The sequence below is a fragment of the Pipistrellus hanaki genome, assembly GCF_964339955.1.
Source record: "Pipistrellus hanaki genome assembly, chromosome: 1".
NCBI lineage: Eukaryota > Metazoa > Chordata > Mammalia > Chiroptera > Vespertilionidae > Pipistrellus > Pipistrellus hanaki.
This window is the reverse complement of record NC_140503.1, coordinates 59,768,720-59,788,687: the sequence shown is the minus strand read 5'-3', so window position 1 is coordinate 59,788,687 and position 19,968 is coordinate 59,768,720. Positions and strand designations below refer to the sequence as shown.

General features: G+C 51.4%; 1 protein-coding gene across 3 annotated transcripts in view; it reads right to left on the bottom strand.

Moving 5' to 3' along the window:
• Window positions 1–19,968, bottom strand: part of FRMD5 (FERM domain containing 5) — a 271,184-nt gene that overhangs the window by 25,456 nt on the left and 225,760 nt on the right. For all 3 annotated transcript variants that reach the window (XM_084903325.1, XM_084903326.1, XM_084903327.1), the window contains exons 2-6: window positions 18,922–19,026; window positions 13,937–13,979; window positions 13,606–13,684; window positions 4,883–4,980; window positions 2,716–2,839 (exon numbers count right to left, since the gene is read on the bottom strand). In XM_084903325.1, the coding sequence (XP_084759451.1) occupies window positions 2,716–2,839; window positions 4,883–4,980; window positions 13,606–13,684; window positions 13,937–13,979; window positions 18,922–19,026 (449 nt within the window). The remainder of the gene's footprint in view (window positions 1–2,715; window positions 2,840–4,882; window positions 4,981–13,605; window positions 13,685–13,936; window positions 13,980–18,921; window positions 19,027–19,968) is intronic.

Below are 19,968 nucleotides of genomic sequence, written 5' to 3'. Positions count from 1 at the left end.
GACTTCATTATTTCTATTATTTATTTAGTTTTTAATTTATTTTCTTTTTAATATATTTTATTGATTATTATTATTATTATTATTATTATTTTTTTTACAGAGAGGAAAGGAGAGGGACAGAGAGTCAGAAACATCGATGAGAGAGAATCATTGATCAGCTGCCTCCTGCGCACCCCCCGCTGGGGATGTGCCCGAAACCCAGGTACATGCCCTTGACCCGAATCGAACCCGGGACCTTTCAGTCCACAGGCCGATGCTCTATCCACTGAGCCAAACCGGTTTCGGCTCTAGGACCAGGGCCAGAACCTCCATGTCTTCGGGGAGAGGCAGGCTCCGTAGTGAAGGGCACAGGCTGGGTGAAGCACACAGGGTGCCATGGGGACTGGCAAACGGGAGCCCAGCCCCAGCTAAGGGGGGAGCTGCTTCTCTGCTCCAACACTGTCGTCACGGGGGAGGCAGGGCCCAGCGTGGCTAGAGGTGATTTTTAAAGAGAAGTCAGAGATACTGATTTTTGTGTGTGTGGTGTTTCATGATTTTTAAATACGACAGGCACAGACAAAACACATCTGCATGCTGGCTGCGGGCCATGGGTTTCTCTTCTGTGATCTGATCTAGACTGAAATGCAAACAGGGGGCCTGTATATCCCTGAATATCTATGAAATGCAAACAGGCAGCCTGCGCTGCCTAACCCTCTTCCTTTACCAGCAGGGCTCATGGGAATGGAGGGTGACGAGAGGAGACCCAGCAGGAGACAGGGCGGAGCTCCCCAGACTCCACCCCAGCGCTGTCTGCCCGCAGGGTGATGACTGTGGAAAGGAAACAAGCAGCCAAAGGACGAAACCAGCCCTGGCACACTCCGTGTGAAGAAGGGGCCGTTAGCATCGTCATTCCCCCTCACGCTCAACGCAGGCCAGTGGCCTAGGCCGTCGTCGGCTCTCCTGGGCCCCCGAGCCCTGGCAAAGCAGACGCTCTCCTACAGACATGGGGGTGGCTTCGGTGTGAGGAGGGCTGGGCAGTGTGTGAAGGGCAGAGAGACCGGCCCCCCACGGGAGGAGCAGGCCAGGGTGTCCCTCTGGAGAGACGACAATAATCGGCACCTTAAGTGCCAGCCTGCGTGCTGTCTGCTGTGCAATATACCAAGACGGGAGCGCACACAGCCTGGGCCCTTGAGGAACTCACGTTAGAGATGGAGAAAGGAAACCCAGACACATTTCACAGCGTGAAACAGAAGCCGACCCTGGGTAGGAAGAATGTTTACTGCACACTGCTACATCCACCCGCGTGCGGAGGCCGGGAAAGGTGCCTGGGAAATACTTGTGCAGCAAGCGAGGGCTGGGCTCGGAGCTCCAATCAGGGCTGGAGCTGGCCCAAACCGCTCGGGTCCTCAGAGGGGCATCGTTTCCTGGGGATCTCCAACCTCCTACCAGGTTTCCGAAGGGCTGTTCCCACCGCTCTGACATCCCAAGCCCTCGTGACAGCGCCTCAGAGGAGTCCCAGCACACCCCTGCCATCTCCTAACGCACCCTGAGCCCTCACACAGGCCCGTGTGCATCCCGACCTTTGCCACACGGGGCCGCTATTCCCCTACCAGTGATGGGAGGAGCCGGTGGAGGCCGGCCGGCCGGCCCAGGGAGGGGGTGGGAAGCTGCTGGGATCCCACCTTAGATAGGGGTCTCCATGCGGCTGGGAGGGTGGGGCAGGCGGGCAGGCGGCCTGTTTACAAAGGAGAAGGAGGCTGTGGGGACTGGTATGTCGGTAAAATCTTTGAATGAAGGTGCAGATTTGTTCTTTGTGTTTTGGGGTTCGGGAGATCAGGGTAGGGACTAGTTTAGACTTAATATATTCATTAGGTATCTTTTACCCCCATGTGGGTGTTTTTCTTCCCCAGGGAGGTAGTTACACATACATTTTTAAAGATTATTTTTAGAAGTATAATGTACTGATATAATGGCAAGTTTTATTGTACAACCATCCATCGTGTATCATGGTTTTCTTCATAGTTTATCGGTTTGGAGAGCCGGTGCTCCAGTGTGCCACATCACGTGGAGCCCAAACACGCTGTTTTTTTATTTTTTTATTTTTATGTGTGTGTGTGTGTGTGTGTGTGTGTTTAATCAACCTTTGTAGAAAATCCTATTCATATGGTAAAAAGATGCATTAATGATATTTGATAAAATTAAGAATATTCTGGGTTAATTAAGGACCCGAGGAGCACAAGCTCCTGCTTCCAGCTGCTTCTCTGCTCCTTCCCTCTGCGAAGGGCTGGAGAGGCGGTGCTGGAGATGAGGGTTCTGACCCCAGTGCTCTTCTGGCACCCGCAGCACTGCCTGGTGCCGCCCCACCCATCGGCTGGAGCCCTGACCACCGTCTCCGCCGAGGCCAGAGGCTGGCTAATTTTTCACATTCCCACGCTACCCCTCCTCTAATGTTTTTTTTCCCCCTTCTGCTGTTTCCTTTACTTTTTTTTTTTGTTTTTTCCCTTTTTGCCAGGTCATGCTTTTGACGTCTGTCTCTTCATTTTTCTTGGTGAAGCAAGTACCTTTGAGCCAATCTCCCTGTTTTCCTTACTATGCAATGTCTTTCTCTGGCCGTTAAGTCTCAGCCTACACCACTGCTCTTGGAGGTTTGGGGCTGTGCTGTCAGAGGGCCACTGGGAATGGCTCATCCAGAGTCCGGAAGGTCAGTGTCCTGAGCTGGGACTGAGTGTCACTCACCTGAGTTCTGTCCTGTGAATCTCAGCAATCCTCCTTTCCAGCTTCTCTGAATGTTTAGGAAAAAACTGGAACTTGGAGCTGTAGCCTTCAGGGTGTTTTCCTGGGTCATAATCTCCAATCTCCGCTTGTAAAAGGGAAGCAGAGGAAAACAATCGTGAGCACTGGCAAAGCAGCGAACGAGGAACACAGAGTCAGCGCCCGCACGGGACTGACACAGACAGCGGGCCCTGGGCATGGCTGCGGGGCGGGCCGAGGGCCTGCCTCTCCAGAGCATGTCCATGTTTGCTCTCCCAGGTGTGCACACTGGGCTGATGCCAAGTTTAAGAGACGGCAGAGCTGACCCCGTGTTCAAGAGGGCACTGCAAGACAAGTTGCAATGAAAGAGCAGAGGTCTACACCATGGCCCTCCTCCACTCAGTTATGAGAGGAGGGCTGGGGAGCTTGACCAGGAAGGCAGAACCTCTCGGGCCTGAGTCAGGTCAGAAATCTCGCTTTGAGGATTTCAGTGGGGACACAGCGAACTGATGAATGAGCCCTGACCCAGACTCAGAACTCATCTCTCTGTCCAAATCAAATGAAATCAAGTGAATACATTTGAATAAAAATTCACGGAGAGCTGAGCAGGCATCAGGCCTCCTGGAGAGGACTGCGGAGCAGGGAATACCGGCCGTGATGAGAAGGTGCCGTTGAGATCCACGGCACGGGTCCCAGGGCTGGCTTCTCAGCTCCCTGCAGGGCAGGGGGCTCTGTCCGGGAGTCCGTCCTCAAGCTGCTAAGCTGTCAGATCTTAGAGGTCTTTGGGGGCAGGGGTGGCAGTGCTCTCTAGTGGGTTCCGAGATGAGATCCGAGCTCCTTCCACGTGAAGTGCTCCACAGCAGCATCGTGGAGAGGCGAGGAGGAAGGAGTTCTAGCTGCTGTGGCTGCCCTTCCTCCTTCCCTGGTGAGAACCACAACCAGCGCTGAGAGGAGGGCGGAGGGTGAGTAAAAACTAAGGGGAAACGAGCCCCTCCTCTCACAGTTGAATATTATGCTTCCAAATACTCGGGGATTTCTATCTTTGAGGAAGAGACGAAAGGCTTCTCTGGGCCGAACGTCCAGAGTGACTTCGAGCCGTGGAGTCCTTCATTATGCCTTTGTTTAGAAAGCTCCACATGGAAGACATCAACACTGGACACTGTTTCCTTAAAGGAAAAAAACTGAAAAAATTCAATCTGGTTGCCCAGGTAAACTGCAGGAACGACCAGAGTTTAAAATTGAACGCAGATGGAACCGGGTTCGCCTTAAACAATGAAAGGGGCCTCTCTGGGGACCTCAGGGTTGGCAGGACCTTCCTGTTTAAGGGATTGCCACGTTGTAGTGGGCTGACTTTTACATTCTTCATGCAGCTGGGATATTTCTCTGGCCAGGACAGTTTTAGTTTCTATCGGCAAGGATTCTCCAGGTTCTCTTCGTGAAGTAGCTTCCCCGCGTTCACAGATTTCCAATAAAGCGTTCAGATTCTTGGATGGAAACGTCACCATCTTAGTGCTGTGGTCAGTGACAGTGTGAGGCCTAAGGACTAAACTAAGTCTGGGAAGTGGCGCCTAGACGTCCCTTGCATTTCATGAGAGGAGAGGGATTATACGTGAAGATGCTTATCTTTCCCACTGTCTTTGCAAAAAAAGGAAAAGAAAGAAAAAGAAAAGAAAAATCCCAGTATGGGCACCAGCTGAGTACACACGCATCTCTACCTTATTAGCATGTTAGGAAATGTGTTTGTTACAGGGAAACATTTTCAACGTGGAGCACTGTGAGCAGAAAGGGCTCTGCAACAGGTGCCGGGACTCCAGGGTGCTTCACTTCTTTGAGGTTCACATGAAAGGAAACGTGGCTTCAGAGGCCGCTCCAATCTCGGTAACTTATCAGCCAAGGGTGCGGGGAAAACACTCCGAATGCAGAGCGGACTGGACGGCGCGCACTGAGATGGCAGGGCCGGCACAGGGCCTCGGCCTCAGCGCGGGGTGAGCGGTCAGAGCCCTCTCCGAGGGAGTCCAGGCAAAGCCCTCGAATCCTCTGCTTCTGGTTAGATAGAGCTGTGTGTACCCGAGAAGTAGTCATTGGTGGTGACGGCAATAATGTAATCTGTACTTAGCATGAAAAGCGAATTTGTCCTGCCAAAAGCCATTACCTTGAAGGATATAAGCCGCTAACAAGGCGGCATCGGATGTTTTGCAGAGGAGGCGGCCGTGGTAGAGATCCCTTTTGATCTGCAGGAAGACTAAATACCTGGAGAGGAAACATGGGCGGCATTATAAGGATTTCGTTGATTGCTTTAAAGACAAAAGCTCTGTCAGGACACTTTTACTACATTAAAAAAAAAACAAAAACAAAACACCTCAAAACATACCACAGAACAAATACAATTTCCACTTCCCGGAAGACTCTTTCAAGTACTCTGCTCTGAACTGATTTGAGGTTCAATTCAAATTCAAATTCCATCAGTTTCTTCCTATATCTCAAAACAGAGACGGCAGTCCCCAGTAAAAACATAGTCTGCCCAGTGCTGGGCTGTGGAGCAGCCAGCCCAGATCAACTCAGTGTCAGAAAGAAAGATATGCTGGAGGAGAGGGGCCAATGGCTCTGGCTGATGTTCCTTCCCCAGAAGCGGCCAGTGCCCAGCGAGCTCTGCCTGGTGTCGGGAGAACCTGGCCGCCTGAGCAGCAGCCTCATTCTCGGCAGAGGTCAGCCTGAGGTGTCAGGATTGAGTGAGGTGGGAGAAGAGGCCAAGCGAAGGGAGCATGGACACCAGTGGCTAGCATTGCTCTCTGCCCAGGAAGCTCTCGCCTCAGGCGGGAGGATTTCAAAGCAACAGCAACTGCCCGGTACTGAGCGCTCACTGTCTGTCGGCCCAGGGTGATGCACTTTACATGCAACCTCTCAGCTCATCCTCACCTGACTCTTTGAGACAGGTACTATTGTTATCCCTCCCTCCCACCCCCTGCCCCCTTTTAAGAAAAAGACAGTGAGGCGCATGTGACTTTCACATGGGCACACGCTGGTGAGAGGCAGAGACGGGACTCAAGCTCCGGCCTGTCAGACTCCTGAGGTTGGCTCTTCGTCACTGTGTGTACTCCCTCCTTGCACTCGCACGGCTTCCTAGTTTCACAAGCAGCTGGTGCGCCCTGTCCCAGAGGAACGGAATTGCTGACTTTCCTTTGGAAAACGTCTTTCCAAGGAGTGGGGTCTGCAATGTTTGTAACTTCACTGGTACCCCAGGAAGAGCAAGAACCGGGGTAGCAAACTCTTATGGACGTATGTTTACCCCCCACAGTGGTTCCTTGGCCGGGGGGAGGGGGCGGGATCTGGGGAGATTTAAACAGATGCCCAACGGCTGCCAGGCTGGGAGCGGCCAGGCCCGGAGCAGCCGGGTCGGGTGCGGCCAGGCCCGGAGCAGCAGCAGCCAAGTCCAGAGCAACTAGGTCGGGAGCGGCAGTGACCAGACCCGGAGCAGCTGATTGTGGAACGAACCAGAGCAACAGAGGCCAGGCCTGGAACAGCTCGCTCCTCGCCTGCCCCTGCCTCACAGCTGCCTCTCAGACATGGCTGGAAACTTTTGAGGGAACTTGAGGGTCTGCTGAATCAAGTGATGAAGGCTTAGATCTGGATGTGTTGAGTTAGTATAGCGCTGGGGTGTTGATCTGTGAGTGCCTTGGGTGGGGCCTGGATGAGGCTGGTTGACCTATTTGGAAATGTCTTTTGTGTGAAGTGTATCATTGGGCATGTGGAGGTATTATTGATATGAGAAAATGCTAAGTAACTGATTTACTATCTGAAAAGGGATTTACTATCGGGGAAAGGGAGGGAGGAAGAGACTGAACATAAACTGTGCACCTATGGATGAGGACAATGGGGGATGGGGAGGGGGCGGAGGGTGGGGTGGGAACCTGGTGGAGGGGGGAAGAAATGAGGAACCTTTGTAATAATATGAACAATAAAGATTGATTTAGAAAAACAAAAAACAAAACAAACAAACAAACAAAAAAACCCAGATGCCCGAAATTCTTTGCTACTCCTCAGCTCCAGAGGCAGAGCTTAACTCCCTCCCTTTGAGTGTGGGCTGGACTTAGTGACAAACAATAGAGCAGGAGTGGTTGATCTGACATCCCAGATGAAGTTGCAGAGCCACGGCACCTTCCTCCCTCTCTCTCTTCCTCCTGGGCCTCTCTTCTTGTCTGAGGATGCTTACAGCCCTTTGAGAGGTCCATGCGGTGAGGAGCTGAGGCCTTTGCCAACAGCTCACCAGAAATGAACACTTTTTGCCAACAGCCATGTGAGCACATCGTCCTGGAAGTGAATCTTCCAGTCAGGCCTTCAGACCCTGAGAGACCCTGCGCCAGAACCCGCCAGCGAAGCCGCTCCGGAGCCCTAACCCACAGAAACTGAGAGATGATACATGCTTGCTGGCTTAAGTTCTGTGGCACTTGCTAGACAGCCTTCGCTACTACAGCATTCCTAGGGACATGAAGTAAATCCCCTTAAATTCCATCAGAAAAGAAATTGGGTGCTACCTGGACAACTAGGAGTTTCCCCCGCTTCTGTTTTCAGGATGAAGAATGAAACAGGATTCCAGGCTCCTCTGAGCGTGTGAAAGTGCTCAAGGAAAGGACCACCGACCCTGCAACTTGGGTCAGGAGGGGTCCCCTGGTGACTGAGAACCATGGGTGTGGTGCATCCAGTAATTAACAAACAGAAATTAGGAGCAAGCAAACCTCTCTCTCCTAAGGCCCCGCTATTCCAAATGTGGCCCGCAGAGCAGCAGCAGCATCTGGGAGCTTGTTGGCAATGCAGAACAGAGGCCCATCCTAGACCTACTGAATCATTTCAACAAGATCCCCAGGGGGTTTGTGTACAGATTAAAGCATAAGCATCCTTCTAACCACACCAGGTTGGACTTCCCTCCTCAAAACAAAGGGATGGTGAGCATTATAGTCTAGAAGTTAAAAACTCCCCTCCTTACCATCACCAACCCAACCCCACTCTGCCCCAGTGTTTGCAGAGAAAAACGGAAGGAAAAAGAAACCACGCTGAATGAAAAATTAAGATGGGTCTACCACATCAGGCTTGTCTTCGCTCTGCTTCCCACAGGGAAAGGCCACCCGGCGTGTGGGAGAGAGGGAGGGCAGGAAGAGGGGGAGGAAAGGGCTTCTGGCCTCTCCCTGTCCCAGCTCCCACCTTCCCCAGGCATCGGCAGGAGGTGGAAGCAAACCTTTGGCTCCTTGTTCACCAATCACTCCTCCCACACCTCTCTGCTTATCTCTGTCCAAGATTCAGGGGCAGCACGTAGTGGGTTGAAGGAGATATTTCAAAGGAACAATAGGCTCCGGGGGGTGATTCTCAATGTGGTGGTTAGGAGAACATCCCCCAGGGGAGCGTGTCAGAATGTGTGTGTGTGTGTGTGTGTGTGTGTGTGTGTGTGTGTGTGTGTGTATCTGTCTGTCTGCTCCTGGATTTGAAAAAGCCCTTTAGAGCCCTTTTTGCCCAAGATGGACATGCTCCCGCTCACACTGAGAATCACTGGTTTTTATGAAGCATCTTTATTGATGTGTGACAGGTGCCTCAGGTGAGCTGAAAAGGAAACAAGGCTTTTGCACTTGGGGGGGAGGGACTCCTTCAGACTTCTGGAGGCAGGACAGCTACAGGGAGGTCAAGGGTAAGGCCATGGGAACATTGCCAGGCACTGGTACAGCAACTGGAGGGGGAGAGGGAAGGAAGAGCAAGCCAACATCCGAAAGAAACAAACCACATTCTTTAGAGGACAAGAAGAGATGAGCTCATGAAAGAATGAACTGGCAGCTTCAAGGTAGAGAGTCCCTCTCCTACTACAGCACGTCCATCAAGCCCCACATTTTGCTCATTCAAGGAGGTAACCAATGACTCAATGTTGTTGGTCATGAAAATATATCCCATGATTCATGGCATCCTTAGGCCTGTTCTCAAGAGACGTTGGCATGTTCCCTCCTGCCACACATGGGCCCAAGGAAGACCACCTTGTTGCCCAAGGCATTGCCATCAGAGCCACCGTGTGGCCAGGCAAGGGATCAGTGAACCGGAACCACCTAGCCGGGCCAGCCCTGATGAGCAGACTGGCTGGGTAACCAACCCCAGAACCCCAGACCGGGAGTTCCAGCCCAGTTCTCTTGCTCTGTGGCTGAGAAAGTAAAGGCCAGAGATGTAGAGTGACTTGTCTGAAGTGACACAGCGATTGGAATCAGCAAGGCCTCCTGACCCTGGACCTGTAGTATTATAATTCAGTTAATTATCAGGTCGGAGCGGGTGTCCTAAATGAAGTCCGGGAGAACTTGTCCTCAGAAAGACATCCTCATGGGAACCAAACAAGAAATTAGCTTTAAACCAGATTGAAACCAGCTCCTTTAGGACATTTTTTTTTTTTTTTTTTTTTTTTTTTTGTAAACGTTGCCTATCTCTTTTAGGCCCCAGGAGGCTTTGCTTCACCTCCATTTGTAACGTCTGTGTTGTCCCATATTGGTGGGGGTGTGAGTAAGTGAGAGCCTAAAAGAAGACCAAGGAAAACCCGAGTGCTTTGTAACATGGACATCTCTTCCAGGTACTGTCTTCGGCGTCTGCTTTCTGATATCAGAGGGTGGGCGTGAGTCAGTCCTCAGATACTTCCAGAATCAAAGGTCTGAACCTTGGAAAGCACTGGCGGCTCCTGAAGAGTTTCCTCCAGAAGATCTTTTGGCCCCACCTTCCCTTCATTAGATTCGTTGTCTCTGGTTTCCTTTATTTCCTACCGCCCTTTTCCCCAAGTAAGTATAATCACGCTCAGTATGTCTTCCTCCCTCACACTGGACTCCAAGCTCCTTGAAGTCAGAGACGATGCTTTATTTACTTTTTATATTCTTCTAGAAAGCCCATGTGTCCTTTGCCTAACTCCCCAGTTCCCCTCCCTCCCACCAGCCATCAGCCTGCTAGTTCACTACACAGGTGCCAGAGTGCAGCAGGGAACATTCCAGTGGGAGAGACAGATAACAAAAATAACAAAACAAAATAATAATAATAATAAGCCCGGCTGGCATGGCTCAGTGGTTGAGCGTTGGCCTATGAACCAAGAGGTCATAGTTGGGTTCCCGGTCAGAGCATATGTCGGGGTTATGGGCTCAGTCTCCAGTATGGGGCCTGCAGGAGGCAAGCCAATCATTCTCTCTCACCATTGATGTCTCTGTCTCTCCCTCTCCCTTCCTCTCTGAAATCAATAAAAATATATTTTAAAATAATAATCGTGATTTCCCGAGTGCATGCTGTGTGCCACACATTGAACTATGTAACACACACACTCTCATCTAATCCTCACAACAGAGAGGCGACTGCTGGTTTTATCCCCGCCTCACACAGTGTGGCTTGCCTTGTCACGTGCCAGTTAAAAGAAAACCTGGGATTTGAACCTGGCATTTTTGAATCTTTTTTTTTTTTTATTCCTTAGCCCAGGGTCAGCAAAACTACAGCTTGCCGTCAGAGTTTCCATGAAACAAAATACAATTTTAGTGGAACACAAACATGCTCAACCCTTTATCTATCATCCATAGCGCTTTTGCTCTATAACGGCAGAGACGAGTAGCTGTGACAGAGACCAGAAGGCCACAATGTCTAAAATACTAACTCTCGTGGCCTTTTACAGAAAGAGTTTGCCAACCCATCTGAGCCTAAGCTGGGCTCAATTGATATTCTTTGAAGGAATAAATGACTTGTGCACTCCATTCATACATGCATGTATGTGCTCCCCCGGTTAGCATTGCTTTGAGCACTTGCTCCAACATGTGTCAGGCAGTGTGCTTCCTTGGAAGGCAGGCCCCTTTTGTATTCAGTTCCCTCTATAACTCCATCTTCCCAAGGCATTCAGACACACGCAGTCCCCGCTAAAAAGCTAAATTTGGTGCCTAATCCCCATTTTCTCTGCCTTGTCTCTAGCTCAGACAAGAAAATCTATTTATTCCTTTAAAAAAGGACAAAAGAGATTAATCAGGATTTGGCCACTAAATTTATCACCTGGGAAGAGTCCAAGAGATAAACTCCCTGCTCCATCCCCTCCTCTCAGCCTGGCTTTATGGGAATGGCCGAGACGGTGGTGAAACTGAGGAGCAATACTGTGAGGAAAAAAACACACTGACAGCTAAATTAGTTTGGCAGGAAAGTGGTAAGGAGGGCTCTAAGCCAGGAAGGAATTATGGGTATTGAGTAAGGCTGGGGCAGGTACCTGCTGTTTTAAGATCAGCGGGGATGGGAATGAGGAGAAAGATGCTGCTAATTCTAAGGCCACCCCTGAACGCTATGGGGAGGGGGAGGCAGTCAGCCTGTGACTAACTCTCCTGTCACGCCTGGAAATTGCATTCTAGGAAAGGAAGGCTGGTGAGATGGAGAGAGGGGAGGATAGTGGAGGGTGGTCAGCACAAATGCATACAGATGGGGAGGAGCTCACACACTTGTCAGGGTCCTTGAAGTCTGCTGACTTACTGAGAGGCCTGGCCCCCGTTCCCTACTTCGCTGACCCGGACGTGGGTGATTAGCTAAGATGGCTTTCTCTCCGGGTTCTCAAGTTAGCTGCTTAAGTGTTAGGACTCTCGCTGGCAGGGAAAGGGGACAGAAGAGGTGAGGTGGTTTATCACATAAAAAAGGAGGAAAAGTCAGAGCTAACTGTACTTGTGCCCCTTGGGGTCCACGGACCACGTAGCCAATCTGGCAGTCAACAGGTATCAAGCCTGTGCACCGTGTAAGACTCTGGGGTATTAAGAAGTGCAAGACCTTGTATAGCGATTAATGCTTCCAGCAGTTCTATGAAGTAGCTCTCGCTGGCCTCATTTTATACATGAGGAATCTGAAGCCCAAGGAGGTTAACTAGCTTACGACCAAGGCCACATCGTTAAGAAGTGACAAATAGGACCTCAGCTCTGGGTCTGTGCTGCTTCTTGGGTAGTTGGGTTTGTGGGTTAATAGTATGCAGTGGCCTTTGATTTAGAAAAGTATGTCGATCAGAGCTCCTCCTAAGGGCCAAGTTCATCATATATTTTTGTCCTTTAATTAAATCAGAAAGGGCCTGTGGTGCTCTCACTGGGTTACATCAGACCAGCCCCTCATCCCCCTGTCAGCCAGTGAGGTGCAGACCAGGCAAAGCGGATGTGTGCTGTTAGGAGGCCGGGGCGAGGCTCCGAGCAAAGATGTGTTGAATTTGCTCTGAAAGGTGGTGGACAGGGACACAGGCTTCTGGATCTGTCCTGGTGTCATCACCTCTTTCAATAGAAAGAGGGAGGGAGAGAGAGAGAGAGAGAGGAGGGGAAGGGAAGGAAGGCAGGAAAGAAGAGGGGAGGGGAGCGAAGGGGAAGAGCGGGGAGGGGCGGGGAAGATGTGCTCAGACCCGAGGCAAACACTAGATAGAGATCATGAGCAAGGCGGGCTAGTGCTTTGCCAAAACTCCTCGGTTTAAGTTGTTAAACATAGGAGTTCTACCCTCACTGTTCCACCTAAAGCTACAGGACTGCTTATTAATATGGATGAGCTTGATTTTTAGAAGCAAAGTAGGAGCCACATCCACCTCCGTGTGGAGGAGCAGAGCGTGCAGTTCTGATGTCCAGGAAGGAACATGAGGTGTGATTCCACCCACACACCCCCTGCCTGCCGTGTCTCAGAGGGGGTGGGTGCCCCGCTCCACACCCAGAGCAGCCGCTGTCCTGATCCTCTGGCCAGATCGGAAGACCCTCTCCCTCGCCGGCTGAGCCACCTTCCCTCCCACCCCACCTCTGCTTCCTGGTACTACTTGTTCCCGTTTCTTGCTCTCTTCTCTCCCCATTTCCTCATCCTCCTCTTCAGATAAAGCTTCCGCTCCTTTTACTGGATGTAAAGGTAGCGGCATGCTCTTCAGAACACGAAGAGAACATAATTCCATATTCTTTCTCCCTTCTTCCCTCCTCCTTTGTTTTGGGATTCTCTCCAGCGGTTCAGGTCTAGAAGTAAATCGCTAAGCCTTACAGGATGGACAGCCTGCAGGCCTGGCAAAGGCCTCATCCCCTCTGCTGCTCTCAGGGGTGAGGGAGGGGTGGGGTGGGTGGAGCTGTTCCTCCTCAGCTCTGAGATCCCTGTTCACCTGGGCCCCTCCCTCCACAAGGTAACAGCGAGGTTTTGTTTATGCCAACATTAGACCTTCCTAGTATAAAAATTAAGGCTCCTTGTTCCACAGAGTTCCTACATCTCCGAGGCAACACTTGTAAAGTGAAATTGGCTCCGAGATACGAAACCCTGGTGAAGCTTCGAAGCTCCTACTCGCTGACCCTCTCACAGGCTGGCTGTGGGCACAGGCGTTCCTCTCATCCACGGGAGGTGCTGAGCGAGATCGAATCCATTCCCTGTGGCCGTCTGCTCTCCAAGAACACAATGCCCGCGACGAAGAGCTTACCGGGCACCTGATCCATCAGCACTGACCCACTTCGATTTAAAATCCTCAGTTATTTCCCAGCTGGTCCTTTGGGGTCATGCTTTGGCGTCTATTCCCATCTCCCCCCAAAAGCAGCAACACAGCCCTCTCCGGAACGTCTGCAGTGGCCACCTCACAGGTCAGAGGAAAATGTGCATTTGATTCATCCGTTACTCCAGAGCCCCCTGAGGAGGGCCGGTTCAGGGTGGTGTGTTCACCCTTCCGGAGAAGGACACGCCCTCTGTTCCAGTGTACGGAGGGGGTGAGCCAGGAGCGCACGTGGGGATGAGGCACAGAAGCACGGTTATATTTAAGAAGAAAGCCTCGCCCATAAGAGTTAGGAGCTCCCAGCACAGAGGGTCTGAGAGGTACAGTCCCTCTCTCCTGGCCTCGCCTGTCTTAGTGGTGGAGGGAGGTATGTGTCATCTCACCTGGTTATTTCCTCCTTCAGGGCAGCGGGGTCCGTAGGGTAGAACTTCACCCGGAAACACATGGTGAACGGAGGCTGGGCTGCAGAGAAAAACAGGTGCCGCACTATCAGGGAAGACCTCTGGCCCAGAGAAGACGGAGCTCCCCTCCCCACCAGGAGGCACGGGCCTCTGAACCCGCAGAGAAAATCCTCAGGTGTTTAGGGCCATGTGTGCTCAGAACAGTGGAAAACCACCAAGACTCACCACACGTGGGAGGTTTCACTCCATCTTCCCCTTCCCCCCTCCCGCTCCCCAGGGGTAGGGCTCGAGTCTTTTCCTGGGGAATACTTACATCTCAACTGCTTCACCACAGACTTCGTAAACTCCAACCAGTGCTGAGAGCGAGAACACAGAACAAGAAAACCCTAATGAGAAGCAGTGTCAAATGTAACCTGTTGAACCCAATTTACATCACCAGATTGCAGCCCAGGGAGAAAGCAGCCCAAACGCTTGTGATCCGCAGGCCCGGAGAGTGACAGAGCGACAGGATTTTCTGAAAAGCTCCCCGGGGAACCAGCTGTGAAGAGGAAGGGGTTCCAGTTTCAGATGCCGTTTCTGGGCTTGTCTGGCAGGGCCGCCTCCCAGAGCAGGGTGCCAAGGTTCTGATCCACATTTCTGGCACGCCAGTAGGCACAGCGAGTGTACGTGTGTGTGATGGGGACCGAGCCCCGTCCGGCATGAGTAGGGAAATACTGGCTTTAATGGGTTGTACGTGTGTGTGCTACATGCCATGTTTTTTGACAGGGGCTCTAGAAAGTGCTGACAGAATTTCATAAACGGTGAGAAGGGAGGGATGGCTGGTGTATCTGCCATCTTTGTTTGAGTAACACAGACTGTCCAGCCCCGTGTGAGAGAGGCGTGCTCAGGATTCCTTGGCAAAGTCTGTCTCATAAGATAACTTACCACAACTGATGTACAGGATCCTATCCTGCATCCTTGGAGCTTCATGGAGGCGGGACATAGTAGCAATGCCCCCCCCCCCCCCCCCCCAGTACTTACAGTGGGGAAGGAAGCAGTGAGACCATTCTGTGTGTTTCCCAGTCCTACATGGATGCTTTATAAATGCATCATTGGTGTTTGTGGCTGTTATGCTAATCAGGAACCTTGGCAATTTGCAGGGAGCTAGAACTACTGTTACTTGGGTTTGGTTATCTGGAAGTAGCTTAAAACCATTAGCCATGAGCCCTGTGAGGGCAGGAAACTGTCTTGTTTGCACTGGATTGTCCAGCACGGTGTTCAGAATGCAGCTGCCAACGATTTGAAGGAACCAGGCCCATACCGCCCTCTCTCCTGGTTACTTCCGTTTAATGTCACATCTCGGCAGAGTCCTCGCTTTGCAGGAAGGCGGCCGGGGCCACGCAGACGGCATCCTGGCCTCCCTCCATTCCCAGCTCTCACCTTCTGGGCCGGGCATGGGCTATGCAGTTAATGGGCCCAGTAAGAGCCAGTTCTCTCGTCAGCTCCGCATGGATAATCTGGGTTGACATTCTGCTCTCTTGCTTCCTCTGATCTGAGTTCCCACGAGGCTGGCAACTCATTATAGCCACTCAGTGTGGTTAGGAGGCCCTTCTCACGTTACCGGCCCGCCGGCTCGGCTTCACCGCGAGGCCAAGGCAGGAGATGAAATTGCAGGGAAACAACGGGGCTTCCAGGAGGCCAGTCTGGAACTTTGTGCGGGGAGAGGAGCCCGCAAGTGTCTGGACTCAGTAAACAGGATGCCCCTAGACCAGTGTTTCCCAAACTTCTCTCATGATGAGAATCACCTGGTGTAGTTGTTAAAACACAGATTCCTGAATCCCAACTAAGAAGTGCTAAACTAGAATTTTTGAGAACATATAGGTAAAATTGCATACCTAACTTAGTGCTCTGTATATAACATCTGTCTTAGAGCACTAGTTAAGTATACAATTTTACCTATATGTTCCCAAAAATTCTAGTTTAGCACTTCTTAGTTGGGATTCAGGAATCTGTGTTTTAACAACTCCACCAGGTGATTCTCATCATGAGAGAAGTTTGGGAAACACTGCCCTAGACGTTCCCCGACAGATGAAAGTAAACCAACAAAGAAACTTGGAAACTAAGAGGAAGGACTTGTAAGATCCATGATGAGCAGAAGGCAGATGGTGCTGAATGACAGAAAGGCCATTGAGGACTTCAGGGGTGAAAACGGAAGAAAGGAGGGCGGCTGGAGGAGAAGGGAGGGGTGGGAAGGGAGTAGAAAGTGGTCACAGCTCGCCCAAGAGACTTTAAGGGTCTGGTAGGAAAATCTTGAAAGGATCCCAAGAATATGGTGATGGCCAGAGCTACCTTTTGCATCTGTCTGGCTAAGTCTGGGTCCCAGCATCACGAGCAAACTGTTAACGTGGGTTTGGGGGAGAGGGGTCAGGAGACCAGGAGAAGATCTGCCCCAGGCAAGTTACTTAACCTGCCTGAGGCTTTGTTCACTAACCTGGAGCTGGATAACATAATTGTGGATACTCATCTCATTTGTGGCAGGAATCAAATAGCATATGTGACACCCATAGCTCAGCGCCCCATACAACTCAGTGCTCAATGCCCACCCGCTGAAGCATTCAGCTCTGCACTCAGTGCAGAGCCCAGCACGCTGCAGCCACTCCATAAACATCTATTTCTCTTTCCCCCCATTTCCTCACCTTTCTCTGTCTCCTGCTCTTAATCCTCATCGCTCCACATTCTCTCTTATTCTCCTCAGGCACGTTCTGGCCTAACTTAAAAATAACGAACAGGACCCTGTGCCCTTTTTTCCTCCCATGCTACTCTCTCTGGGACATGAAGAGACAGAGCTCAGGGTAACTGGCCTTCCTTCTCAAAAAGAGACAGCTCACACCAACAGAATACAAAAACCAACAACAAAGGACCCCGCTGTAAAAACAGCCCGTTACCACACAGCGGACGGACACCGACAGACAGTGCGTGAGGACACACAGCTGCTCGGGGTCTGGCACCTCCTGGGGGCTCACACTGTGGTCCGGGGCTCAGGGCAGGAGTTATGTGAGGGCAGCGACGCCTTTACAGGCGAAGAGCTAACCTCACACGACCTTCCAAACACCAATGAGGCTCAACATTCTGCTGAGCCGGAAGTAACGGCACCTGTCAGCAAGGGGGCGGGGCTTGTGGGAGTGAAGGGGCGCAGTCCTCCCGAGCCTGGCCTACAGCTCAGGTGTTTAGCCCTAACACCCTAAGTGGCACCTGGAGACACAGGGTTCAGAACAGCAGTTTGCAACCGCTGTGGGGGAAGACGTTCTGAAACATGCGATACCTACCCGGCTACTTAGTCAGGGGCACTGACCTCATTTCCCTGATTGTTAAATAAAAATATGACAGTGTGAACGAACCAACATTATACCTGGTTTGTTTGTTTGTCAGATTGGCAAAAAATATACATTGTCTGTGCACTGCAGAATGTTAGTAATTAGTTTCTGTGTGCCACGAGACGAAGAAGGTTGAAAACAGCTGGCTCAGAGCACCAAGGAACAAAGCAGCACCTGACTCTGGTGTGAAGTGCCCATTCATCGTTAGTGATCTGTGGCCTGGCCACTGCTGGGAGGTTGCGCCCTCTGAGGCTCCCTCCAAGGTCCCTGAGTGGTGACAGAGATGAAGCCCATGTCTGGATCCGTGAAGAAAATGAGTGGGTCCCTCTGGGCCTCATGGTGATCATGTTTGTGGAGGCTGGTAGACAAGACTGGGTGGTGGGCAGGGGTGTAGGGAAGGGAGTCCTTGAGGCCTGAATGCTTCTGCATACTGTCCACTTCATGCCAGACAGTGCATCCCCACAGAGAGCAAAGGGCTGATGGACAGCGTTGTAGAAACTGCAGGAGTCTGCTGGTGGGCCACCTGGGCGAGGGGAGAGAAGATACGGCACTGCTAACCATGAGCTCGCCCCCTCACCATGCCCTCGGCAACTGGTTCCCACATTCGACCACCTTCCAGGCTTCCTGCTAATGCCATGGGATGCAGTAATAAATATGATAATGTTCATGCCCTCACAGGGCATATGGGGCACAGAGGAGGGACCCTTGTTCAGAGTGGGGCTTAGGGAAGACTTCTGGAACAAATAAAAGTCTAGGCTAAGCCGAAACCGGTTTGGCTCAGTGGATAGAGCGTCGGTCTGCGGACTGAAAGGTCCCAGGTTCAATTCCGGTCAAGGGCATGTACATTGGTTGCGGGCACATCCCCCATGGGAAGTGTGCAGGAGGCAGCTGGTGGATGTTTCTCTTTCATCGATGTTTCTAGCTCTCTCTCTCTCTTTTCCTCTCTGTGAAAAATCATTAAAATGTATTAAAAAAAAAAAAGTCTAGGCTAAGACCTTATGTGTGAGAAGGCATGAGCCAGAAGAAAAGTGTAGACGGTGGAGAAGTGAGGCAAGGGGACTGCATAGGCGAAGGCTCTGGGAAAAGACAAGGATGACATGGGGAGCCACAGAGCAGTCTGGCTGGGCCACAGCAGGGAGGAGGAAGGGCACGGGGGTGAAGCTGGAGAGGTGAGCAGCTGCTGGGGATAGCAGACTTGTTCTTCTACCTGTCAGGAGTATCACAGTCCTTAGCAGTGCCCTGTGTCTGAGGAGCCGACCACACAGCCCTGTGTCTGTGGAGCCGACCACACAGCGTAGAGCAGGACAAGAACTGCAAGACTTGCAAGGCCCTGAAAGGCCTGTGCCAATTTGGCTCTTTGTCCTGCTCCGATTGGGGCGGGATGGCATCTCAGGTGAGGTCCATGTACTAGAAAGGGGGCAGGAGCAGTTCAGCCTGTGACTTGGGCCCTGAGACCACAACTCTAGCTCTACCGCCAACTGGGCAATTTTGGGCAAATCACTTCAGCTCTCCGGGCTGCCATTTCAGCTTCTGCAAAATGGTGAGCAACTCAGTGAGCTCTGCTATGGTGTCTCCAGGTCTCAGAATATGATTAAAGCAATATTTTCGTTGATTTCAGAGAGGAAGGGAGAGAGAGAGATGGAAACATCAATGATGAGAGAGAATCATTGATCGGCTGTTCTCTTGCCCACCCCCCACCGAGGATCGAGCCCGCAATCAGGGCATGCGCTCTGACCAGTGAATTGAACTGTGATCTGGTTCACAGGTCCACACTCAAGCACTGAGCACACCAGCCGGGCTCTCATAATATGACTTGAAGAGATGACACTTACCTGTAGGGTCTGGTTGGTCCCTGACTCCTGAACGCTGAAGGTGAGTGGCAGTTCCGAGCGTCAGGCTTAGTGACCTACCCTCTCCTCCATTTGTGCTTTGCATTTTGACTTACCCGCTGCTTATCGGGGTCCACAAAGCGGATCCCAAAATAGTCCTTTTCAAGTAGGTTCAGGTGGTGACAAAGAAGGTCAAACAGGTACTGGCCTTTGGCATCTCTCTGCAAGGAAAGAAGGCTCCGTTGAGAAACCAGAGGGCTTCTTCCGTGGGTCATTACAAACCGTTTTTAACAGCTGTGTGAGGATGTGGGCGGGGCGCCTGTCCATAAGGAGTCCGGAGTGAGGGGAGCCTGCTTCTGATCTCTAACACACAAAGCTTTCTAGGGCATGTCAGTGTGGAAGGCACCAAGAGCAGCTGGCTCTGCCTCTAAAGTGTATTCTCTCCATTACCAACCTCCCCGGTGAGGCTCACCGCCATCTCTCAACTAGGTCACAGCCAGAGTCTTCCAACCCCTTCTCTGCTTCTGCTCTCACCCCCTCTCCACACAGTGAACAGGCTGACCACATTTCAGTCTTTTTTAAAAATGTGTCTTTTAAAATGGAATTTATTTTTTATCCTCACCTGAGGGTATTTTCCATTGATTTTTAGAGAGAGTGGAGGGGAGGAGGAAAGACTCAGAGAGAGAAACATTGATGTGAGAGGGACACACATTGATTGGTTGCCACCCGCATACACCCTAACCAGGGCCAGGATGTAGCCTGCAACCGAATTACATGCCCCTGACCAGAATCAAACCTGGGACCCTTCCATCCACAGGCCCATGCTCTATCCACTGAGCCAAGCTGGTGAGGTCTGTTTTTAATTTTAGAGAGAGAGGAAGGGAGAGAGGAAAATCAGTCTCTGCCTCCTACACAGCCCCTACTGGGGATTGAGCCCACAACTTGGACATGTGCTCTGACTGGGAATCAAACTAGTGACTTCTGTGCGTGGGATGCTCAACCAACTGAGCCACACTGGCCAGGGCCACAATTTACTCTTTTCTGCTGAATAAGTGATACAGATACCTAGTAAGATATTAAAACATACAAAAGTATATACTACGAAGCATAAGTCTCCTAGTCACCTGTGCCTCAGTTCCCCTCCTCAGAAGAAACCCCTCACC